This window comes from Nansenia antarctica (assembly GCF_963989245.1).
Source record: "Nansenia antarctica genome assembly, chromosome: 19".
Classification (NCBI taxonomy): domain Eukaryota; kingdom Metazoa; phylum Chordata; class Actinopteri; order Argentiniformes; family Microstomatidae; genus Nansenia; species Nansenia antarctica.
The window spans coordinates 20,405,393-20,416,596 of NC_137692.1; the positions used below are offsets into that span (position 1 = coordinate 20,405,393).

Below are 11,204 nucleotides of genomic sequence, written 5' to 3' on the forward strand. Positions count from 1 at the left end.
TCAGTGAGCCAAACCTCGAGAGCCCAATCAACTGTGCCCTTTGGTGAGAATTGAAAAGAGTCCTAGCAGCCTAAATGTGTACAATAGTTCTTCGTCTACCTGTGTTCTAATTTGTCAGGAGATAATGACATACATTCATGTTTTATACAAAGCCCCCATCTCTGGTGCAAGGAATTATCACTCAATGACTGCGCCATTAATCGAGGCACTCTCTCGGTCAAATGTTCTACTATCCTCCCCCAAAAAAATCATCAAATGACCTATTTCACTCATTCATAGGTTGTATACAACCCCCCCCCCCCCCCCCCCTCCCGTAAAAGACAATGAAAATAATTCCCAGCCGAGCCGAACTGTTTGCTCTGTCCACCGGGGGAGCCACAGAACATTACTGCACCTGGTTTGGGATTACCCTGAGTTCTCTTTATCTTGGCGACAGGTATCTTTATCACTGCCCGTTATTATTTCATAACTCAAGGTAGCCTATAATATGATATCTAACACTCCAGTCTTTCTGAAGACATATATGATTGAATATTAATTTGGAGCAGAGTTGTGGAAATATGGTTACATTAAAAAAAACATGGAGATTGTATGGTTATTTCGTTACCAAATTTGGAATCTGCACAGTTGTTTAAGTAAATGTGTTAAAAAAATAAATTAAAAAAACATTTCCAATTGTAGGTTTAATTGTTAGAAGTAGTCCTTGAGGGAGTTGAGTTGTATGGTTTGGTAAACATTGGCATCGATGATTTTAGTTTGGCATACTTTTGAATGTGATAAATCGAGTCCCGGCATCATTCTTCTATCATCTATCAGCTTTTCTCTGCTCAAGACTATTCGGTTGTTAAGTCGTGACGTGTTTCCGGGTCCAAAGTTAGCTGAGGTGCTCTCTTCGAAATGCCTCAGTAATAATAATAATTCATTATATTTATATAGCGCTTTTCCGAGGCTCAAAGACCCTGACAATATGGGGAAAACGGGAAAGTGCTGTGTCCCTTGTTGTATGAATAGATCTGAGTCTAAAAAACGATTGAACTGTCATTCTACCGCTGTGGTACTCTGGTGCGGGGAATTTCTGGTTTGGACCCGTTGACATTTTGACGTTTGACGTCAGACTTAACAACCGAATGGGACTGCAGTGCTGAAACAGTAAACAAGCAGGGGCAGTCTCTATATCTTACTCATCAAATCTGGTTTAATAACAAGAAAAATAACACCAACAGATGAAGAAGAAAAAGTAAAAGAAACAGTGCAGTTTTTAAAACTAGCCTATCCATAATCTCATTTGCTGAGGGATTTTTGTTTTCTTTAAAGTCCTCTTGAACCTCTTTAGCCCGGTGTGGAACATAACAAAAGAACACAACTCTGCAGCAACCTGACACTGCATCTAGAAGTTTCCACGACTGACATAAAAAAATAAAAAATAGGAGCACCACCATATCTCTGAACTCTCTAGACTCGATGTTGAAAGCTTTGTAGTGCTGTGTTCTTTTTTCTGAATAATAGATTTTAGCCTTGGTTTAAATCAACAAAACTCAAAATCCCCATTTACGTTGTAGCTGGCCACTCAAATGCCCCCCCCATCAGACTCTTTAATTAGATCTATTAGCTTAAATATGCAGTGGCAGTAGAATCGGCCACCAGTTGGCCAGCCAGCAATGCCAGAATGCTTCTCATTAGAACAGTAATGAACCTGGGCTGGGCTGCCATAACTAGCAATTTAAACCAGAAGAGTAGAGATCCCATCAGGCCCATTCATTTAAATCATCATCTCTCTTATTACTAGCCAAAGTCACATCTACAAGTCTTAGAATAGCTACAAGTCATCGGCTACATTAAGCGGCGACTTTGGCTATAACGCCATTTAGCTGATGCAAGTTATTTGAGAGAATGAGAGTGCATACATTTTGTCAGTACTATATATGGTCCCAGCGAGAATTGAACACGCAACCTAAGCGATGTTAGCGCCGTGTTCTACTGAAGCTATTGAAGTAGCGAATTTGTCTTGAATAATAAACAATATGATGGCGAGAATGTTGACTGAAGGAGGCAGGTTTAATAAAGTGAGAGGAATAGTGTGTGTTTGGCTTCTACGCACATGGCTGAGAGGGAGATGATGACAGATGCAGAAAGAATAATCATCCTGCAGGAGAGGGGGAGTGAAGCTGCCTCTGTTGTGCTTGTGTGAGCTTGAGGGTGCTCAAAGTTTGAGTGGACCAGCTGTGTGGACTGTGGAGTACTCCATTACCGCTTTAACCTGAGCCTCAGTCTGGAAAAGATCACATCAATGTGGAAAACATCTTGTCTGGTACCGTACCGGTACCAAAGAAAAGGAACCCCAGTGTTCTGAATGACTATAGACCGGTAAGCCTTGACATCCCACATCATGAAGACCATGGAAAGACTGGTGCTAGCACAACTGAGGGCCCTGGTGAAGACAATCTGGGACCCCCTGTAGTTTGTCTACCAGGCAGATATTGGTGTGGATGATGTCATCATCTACCTGCTACACAGAGTTCACTCATTTAGATAAAGCTGGCAGCACTGTGAGGGTCATGTTCTTTGACTTCTCCAGTGCATTCAACACCATACTCACTACTTGTGGATAAGCTGCCGAGGACGCGGAAGTTTGGAGCGCTTTCTGCCTTCCGCAATAAGACTGTACAACTCCTGCTCCGGCTGGCTTGATCTGGGTGATCAGAGTCAGGCTTGGGGATGTTAAATCATACTGGAATGTTCTTACTGTATATAATGTTTGAGATACCTATTTTATTTTATTTTATTATTCTATCATCACTTTATTTTGTTGTTGTTTGTGAGCTGCTGTAACGCCTTAATTTCCCCTCGGGGATCAATAAAGTACCTATCTATCTATCTATCTATCTATCTATCTGTTCTTGCACACACGTACATGCACAAGCACACATTGACATCTGCATGCCTGTCTTCAGAATGTTTGACAGATTCACCCACTGTGAATAAAAAGGCTCACTTTAGCAAGCTTTAAAAAAATAAATAATAATAATAATTCAAATGAAAGTAGTTATGTCTATATTATACTACTGTCTCAGATAATGTTAGAGCAGAATTGCGAAATGATTAGACCGGTGGGTGTAAAGTGCCTCCTGAGAGTTGAGGAGCAAGCACTTACACTTGTTGAAGAAGCTGCCATGCCTGGTCTGTTGCCAGGTAGCAGAGGCAGCAGGGACTGAAGGGGTCCTTAGAGAGGCAGCAGGGATCGGAGGGGTCCGTAGAGAGACAGTGGGTCTGGTCAGGTAAGAACGAAACCCTCCTAACTGCAGAGGTGATATCCCTGAAACACAGCAGTGAGAGAATAGCATTTACAACACTGTAAAATGGCCTTATAACTAAACAATCCTGACAGGTGTGGCATATCCAGATGCTGATTAGATAGCGTGATTATTGCACAGATGTGCCATAGGCTGGTGACAATAAAAGGCCGCTTTAAAATGTGCAGTTTTATCACACAGCACAATGCCAAAGATCTTGCAATAATCATGCTGTCTAATCAGCATCTTGATATGCCACACCTGTCAAGTGGATGGATTCTCCCTAAGTGCTCACTAACACAGATTTAAACAAATTTGAGAACACAATTTGAGAGAAATGGGCCTTTGGTGTACATAGAAAAAGTCTTAGGTCTTTGAAAAAAACAAGTGTTGCGTTTATATAATTTGTTCAGTGTAGATTGTATAAATCTAGTAAGTATTTTTTGCAAGGCACTTTTGCAAAGACTGGTGGCCGTCAAAGAAGACACCATGGAACCATCAGTGAGTGAAAGAATACTAATGACAAACGGCGACATTTGTATTTCGATACATGACACAATGACAATGTCTCCCACTCATGCTGGCCTGAAGGACCTGCATACTGTGCGTAGAAAGCCACTTTACACTGCTGATCCGTCATATAAAGCCATCACAGTGATAATAATATTATAATAATGTTTTTAGTTTTTTTGAAAACTGTTATTTGGGGTTTTCAATTTTGTATAGAGGGCACAAACAAAACAATACAACGACAAGGACAATATTAAACATACACAGCAGGAACCCCAGAGCTGATTGAAACCCCCACAGAACCCAGACAGGACCACTGGAACTGTGAAGACTCCGTGGAAGCCCATCCAACTCCACCAATAATAATGTATTTAAAAAAACATTGAGGCTAGACTATAGGGTACTATAACAAAAGTAAAACATGTTTCCTTCATCAATGACTTGCCTAGTACAGTATAGTACATGCAGAACAACTTGGCTCGTACGAGCAGAAGAATATGGAATTCACAATAAAAATGATCTCCTCGTATAAACATTGCGATTTCTTAGCAGTAGTAAAGATCAGCCACATAGAGGATAGGAGGACCTCTCTATGAATGACCAGCTACACTCTCTGCTCACCCCAACCCTGTGTAGCTCTCAGGTAATGACACTGACAGCAGCATTAGATAGCTAACATTGGCTCTGTACGGAGCGCACCGAGGATCATTTTCAAGACATTTTTAAGACAGTAAGACATACATCTGAGAGACTCCTCTACTGTTTACACATCTGAGAGAGTAAGACATTAATGAAGATATTCACCTTCTATATGAAGCAGGAGGGCACAGCGCACTCTTATGGCCGCCGCCATCTTTGAATGATGAAAGGACCTCACCGCACAACACAACAAGATGTCTGAGATATGCCTGTTCAGAAAGCAAGGGCACAAAGCATGCACACGGATTATTTCTTTAATTATTTTTTTCCCCATTCTATTATTGTATATATATATATATATATATATATATATATATATATATATATAATATATATATATATGTACATATTATTATTATATATAATTATTAGTATTATAATATATAATAATATATATATTATTGATATATGCCTGTTCAGAAAGCAAGGACAGTGCGATATCTCCCCCCAGACACGATATTATTATGTTTTTTGTTGTTGTTGTTTTTTTGCCATTCTATTATTGTATTGCTCAATTGTATCTTGCCTATTTTTTTTTCCAATTCCTTTTTTGTTTTCTCTTGCTGCTGCAATATCGACTGAAGCCATACTGAAGGCATAATCTTTTATTAAAAATATAATAACTTTTGGCAATAAAAAAATCATGAATCTTGAACTATTATTATTGTTATTATTATTTAGCAATTTAAACATGTCAGCCCTGCAAATTTGTTCCCTGAGGGTTAGCTGACAACCCCACTGACAGATGACAGGTAGATAATGACAGGTAGTGTAATGGGGGGGGGGGGGGGGGGGGGGTGGAGTTAACCAGCTATTGTTCCCACCCATTACCTACCTGTGAAAAAAGGCTGAAAATATATATCTCGGCTTGGTAATTTTTTTTTTTTTATCAACATTAAAATATGCATGACTTCTTCAACTTGTTTCAGATTCCAATGTATGACACATCATTTGAAAGCTTACAATCTACCCTTTCATAATCTGGAAAAAAACTGAAAAATTATGTTGCCAGACTTGCAGACTTTTTAACCAGACCCAGTCTAATATTTACCATGATTAGACCATCAGTCAGCGGTAATACATCATACTATCAGTAGTTGCAGTTTATTTACCTTGTCTAGTAGTGGAAGCAGTACACGATAAGCAAAGGCTTCTCTGCATTTCAGCGAGAGAGCCTAGTAAGTGACTGTGGGGATGGGACATTAACATTTACATTTACATTTTTGCCATTTAGCTTATTCCAAAGCGACTTACAATCAATACATTTGAATACTAAGCAAGTGAATCATCAATCCACCAGTCGTAGCAGGAAGAGTAATCCAGCTCAGGCCCGGGGCCCTTGATAGAAGGAAAAACCTTCTTCTATGACCTTCTTCTAAACCAATTTTTTATTTATTTTTGGCCACTGGAGAAACAGAGAAACAGTACAAGGGGGGCAATAGACGTTTTTAGGGACACAGTAGAGGGGAAAAGCGGGTGTCTTCAGGAGACGCAGTGCTGAGGGTTGGGAGTACAACAAACAACACAACAATGCTGCTGTCAGGGAATATGGCAACAAATGAAGACGATTCTTGCAGGTATCAGCCTGTCAGCACAATCCCTAATATGATTTATACAATCTCCTATGGATAATAATGCAATTCCTGTACTGTGCTGTATATAAGAAAGGGTTTTTTCACAGGAAGACAATCCTTATCCTTCAGGTTCCACCATTAGCCTCTCACCCTGGGTGCTTGATTACAAGTTGCTCTCAGAGGCCTCTCTGCATAACTTACACAACCTAAGTGTGAGTGTTTACTTGTCTAGGCTCACTGGTGTGGGACCAGAGTGCACTCTGCATGGATCTGTGTAGGAGGCATTACTTATTATTATGATTCAGTATCAGTATTACATAATGCATTATAAAACAAAGTGTTCTATGTGTCTCCAACTACCCTAGCATCCAGGTGAGGCTTTGTTTTAGTGGTATGATCTTTCTTATGTCAGTTTAGGTTTGGTAAAATGTATTTTGAAACAATCCAAGACATGATTGTAAATCGCGGAAGCAACTTGAGCATTCTTATGGGCTGAGTCATGGTCAGCGATCTGATCATGATCAGTGACCATGGTAACAGTGTGGTTGATGGTCAGAATAGTGGCTAGGATTATGTCAGACAGTTACCTCTCTGATAGATCTCACTGAAGCTATCTCACAATCTTAATTTAAGTATAGTTTCTCTGCTGTCTTGCATGGGTGCAATGACTCCAATCTCTTCTGGCCTAGTGGGGCTGGAGAACTACAGTCTTGGGCCTCACTCTTTGGCTTAAGTCCATTAAAGCGGCTGTTCTGCCTCCCTCTCTTGTTCTCCCTCTCTCTCCCTCCTTCTGTGACAGGCACTTCCATAATCAGTTGCCATTCACCCTGCTCTGTATAATTAATCTTTCCACAGCGAAACGGCTGGGCCCTCAGATGCGGGAAGTCGTTTTGTGTACAACGGGTCACTGATCACTCAGCTGTGGCTGTAAGGCGATCAGCTGTGATTGCTGTTTGGCGAAGCGAGGGGAATTATTGTGTCGCAATTGCATGTTATTCACTGTAATATTTGTAATTTACATGGTATTATATACTTTTTCGGTCCGGATAAGAGTGCTGCAATCAGATGACAGTTTGACAAAGGAGGCAAGGTCAACTGGGTTTGAATGTGACGGGGGCTGAGCGGTGACCGCGATGCCGGTTATCAGAAGTTCTACACTCAGAGGTCTTTCATAAAATGACAGCAGAGACACACACAAAAAAAAAAGGGAATCCACAGACACACACACACACACACACACACACACACACACGCAGACACACACACAAACGCAAAAGCACTCCCATCGAGTGTCTCTATATGTCCAGGCCAGGGTCTTGGTTTCTGGTAGAGAGGGGTTACGGTGGAGAAAGCCACCACCGTACACTGGTTGATTGATGTCAGCCACTAATCTCCAAAGCCACCTGGAGAAGGCTGATTTAGAGAGGCCTCTCTGGGCAGGCAGGGGATCGATACGTCCACCTTGGCACTAGCAGCCTGGACCAGTCCCTCCGTCTGACGGAGTGATGGGGGGGGGGGGGGGGGGGGGTGCAGGACAGCTTACTACAGACATCCGGAACAGAACCTGCCAATTATAAAGCTTTCTAATCTGAAAGGGTTTGAATCATCAGGAAACATGGTGGGACTGGGAAGCATTGTAGGAACACATTGTGTAAAAGTGGATTTTATGCTTCAGTATTTAGTCCAATTTAGTTCATGTAGAGAGAATCTGTTTATACAGTGTAAGTGTGCAGGACAGCTTACTACAGACATCCGGAACAGAACCTGCCAATTATAAAGCTTTCTAATCTGAAAGGGTTTTCGAATCAGGAAACATGGTGGGACTGGGAAGCATTGTAGGAACACATTGTGTAAAAGTGGATTTTATGCTTCAGTATTTAGTCCAAGTCTTCTTCATGTGCTTTTAACCCTGTAATGTGCATGTTGCTTGTAAGGCGTTTGTATTGTACTATGTTCGGCTTTGATGTCTGTGCCTCTATGTAATATGTGTGTTGCTTTTATGCCTGCCTAACCAGTACTTGATTTGTTGATTTTAATTGTTTTGATTGTTTTAGGTTTCCAAGTGCCAACTGAACATCTGGCCAGGGACTACGGACTTAAACTAGCCTTATTGCTTAACTCCGGCATATTGCATTTGTGTCTCATATGTATTTTAATATGCACTGTCCCTGTGAAATAAACAATAAACTAAAACTAAACTAGAGAGAATGTGTTTATACAGTGTAAGAACGAGCTTCATGGTTTTAACTTCTCCCCATGGCCTTTATCTCCCCCGTATAACTTTCTGTTATTGGTACTACATTACTGCTGACAGGGGTATCATTCAGGGGGCTAATGCATTCCTGCCCATTGGTACAAGTCCAAATTTTGAGAATCTCTGTTCCCATCAAATATTGCAGGAAGCACCGCTTTCAAATCACCACATGCCTCTTTTAAACAGGGCCATTAGATCCACGCATCGTTCACTTCATATCCAGAGCCAGCTCATCTGATCACAAAAGATTGGGATGCTTTGAAATGTAGTGCTCATTACAGTAAATCGTCAACTGCTGACGTCCCAAAATGACATCCTTGGAGAAAAAAAAGCGAGCGAAAGTGTGGCGAGAGACCATAAACCAGAGCGGACATTTTCATTTTAAATGATTTTTTTTCCCCCGGCTCAGGGGGTTATCAGTGTTTATCACTGGGCTGCTGTGAGTAATGTTCACTCTGTCAGATTATGCTATTTTCCTCTCTAGGGAAATCTCAACACAACCATGCCACCAGAACTAGAACCCACAACTCGAGCGGTTTTATTTGAGATTATTGATATGAAATAATCCCTTTTCACAGCCAAATTACTACTTACTAGATTCCACGTGGGTAAAGTGAGTTTGTTTACTTAATATAAGCTGGGAATGCTAAGTAAATTCAACTTCAAAGTCTGTAGATTGTCACGCCCTCTACCTTGAGGTAGCTGGCAGTGGCTCTCTCTCTCTTTTTCTCGCTCTCGCTCTCGCTCTCTCTAATTGGCAGGAGTGAAGTCAGGTGTGCAGCAGTCAGGTGTCGGCTGTTCTACATTACACTTCGTTAGCCCTGCATAAAGACACGGTCCAGCTGTCACCACTCTGCCAGATCGTAGCTTTAGCTTACTAGTGAAGTCACGCTTCTAGCCCCCCCTACCTTATTACTGTTCCGCCAGTAACGGTCTCCTACTTACCCTTTTGTCCTTGCCTCCAGAACCCCGACCTGACTCCTGCTACCTGCCTGCCCTACCAGTCCTCCTACCTGCCCTCCTGCCTGCCTGCCCAACAGTCCTGCCTACCTGCCCCACCAGTCCTACTATCTGCCCTCCTGCCTGTCTGCCGACCTTCCCACCTGCTGACCCCCTGTCTTCCGACCACTCTGCCTGCCTGACCCCCCGCCTGCCTGCCGACCACTCTGCCTGCCTAACCCCCCGCCTGCCTAACGACCTTCCTACCTGCTACTCCGTCTACTCCGTCTACGGCCTTCGCACACAGGACATCATCACATACTCCATCCCCTTGGTCCGGACCATGAAAGGCAAGAGGGCGTTCTCATTTGCAGCCCCTTCCTCTTGGAATTCTTTACAGCAGAGTCTGAAACGGTCTCATCTGATCCCTCTTTCCAGTTTCAAGCTCTTGCTGAGAGACATGCAGTGCGAGTCTATGATTTGTTCTTGCAATTGAGTTGACCCTCCCTTTTGCCCATTGCTGACCCCTCCCTGTCCCTAGCTCTTTTAGGTTTTGTAGTTTTAGTTTAGTTTTAGACTAGTTTTAGTTTTAGACTATGTAGGCCAGGTTTTGTATTGTATTTGTGGTGGATGTTGTTGTATGCCTGTGAACAGGTCACACTTGAAAATGAGCCCTTGGGGCTCAATGTGTTTTTACCTGTATAAATAAAGGTTAAAATAAAAAATACTCCCTCTTATAAATACACCCGAGTCATGTTTTTACTCTTAACTGTCTCTTGTCTGTGTCTGCACTTGTGTTCTGGCTGATCTGTCACATAGATATTCCCAAGGCATAATGAAATCTGAGGCAGTGAAATTGAAAACACAAGACAATAATGGAATGTTAGAGAGACATTTTCTCTGATTATTTGTTCAATTCTTACACATATTAGTCCTGAAGAAAGCATCCATATCTCTTTTATTTGATCAAAGCCTTTCTGTTTTCTTCATGATTAAAGCATCACAGTAGCTGATGCCAATGATGACTAACAATAACCGTAACATAAGGGTTCCACCTATAATGGAATAGGTGGTTCTACCATCTCTTCAAAATTGAACACAGAAAGGTTTGAGAACATTGTGCACTAGCCAATAAATAATTAAACCTACTCTGTCAGATTAAATATTAATTATGAAAAATGACTTAATATTAATTGAACAAGAGCAGAGTTAGAGGCAGACTTTGGCCTTTCCAAACGACAGACATCCTACGGTTGCAGTGTAAAGTTAATTAAAGAGCTGGAGGGAGAAACAGGAGGGGGAGAAGAGCATGGGTTGATTGTTTACATCTCATGGTAAGCATTCAAGATGGCTTCAATATCAGGTAGGCGTGTTAGTGAAATTAAAGAAAGGCAGCCTGCTTCGTTTCAAAATGCATAGGAAAAAGGTATTTAATGTTTACCTCTATAGAAGGAGAAAGTTTACAGGTTCGTCAGACAAGTCTGAACGGTCAAAGTGTCTCTCAAAGTCCAGATCATTCATTAAATTTCAGTATATATGCCCTCAGGTAACAAGTCTGCCCTCGGGTGAGGTCTAGGCCAATCATTTACAAGGGGTGTGGATTTGTACATTGAGGAAGATGATGGGGGATGAAGGTTAAGGGGGAATCGACCCCCACTTTCTCCTAGAGACACAAAGGTGAAAAAGGAACACAAAGGCCACAAACCGGTTTAGTCTGGTCCTAGAGTACTGGGTCTGGGGAAACACAAAAGTCCAAAACTGCTCTAGATGGCTTAGTCCATCTAGGTGCAGGTCAGGAGAAAAGAGAGCAATCAGGTCTCTGTAATCATTTAAATGTGTCTGTTGTCTAGCCAATGTCAAGCTTCAAGTAGAGAAACTGGTTTCATTGTCTACTAGGCTGAGGTCGTCAATGTTGGTTCTGCCCTTGTGAATTCAGTC

General features: G+C 41.8%; 1 protein-coding gene across 1 annotated transcript in view; it reads right to left on the minus strand.

Moving 5' to 3' along the window:
- Positions 1–4,653, minus strand: part of mrps5 (mitochondrial ribosomal protein S5) — a gene marked incomplete at its 5' end in the record, with an annotated part of 29,809 nt that extends 25,156 nt beyond the window's left edge. The window contains 2 exons of the mRNA XM_080549313.1: positions 3,152–3,313; positions 4,605–4,653. Of these exons, the coding sequence (XP_080405439.1) occupies positions 3,152–3,313; positions 4,605–4,653 (211 nt within the window). The remainder of the gene's footprint in view (positions 1–3,151; positions 3,314–4,604) is intronic.
- Positions 4,654–11,204: the final 6,551 nt, after the last annotated feature.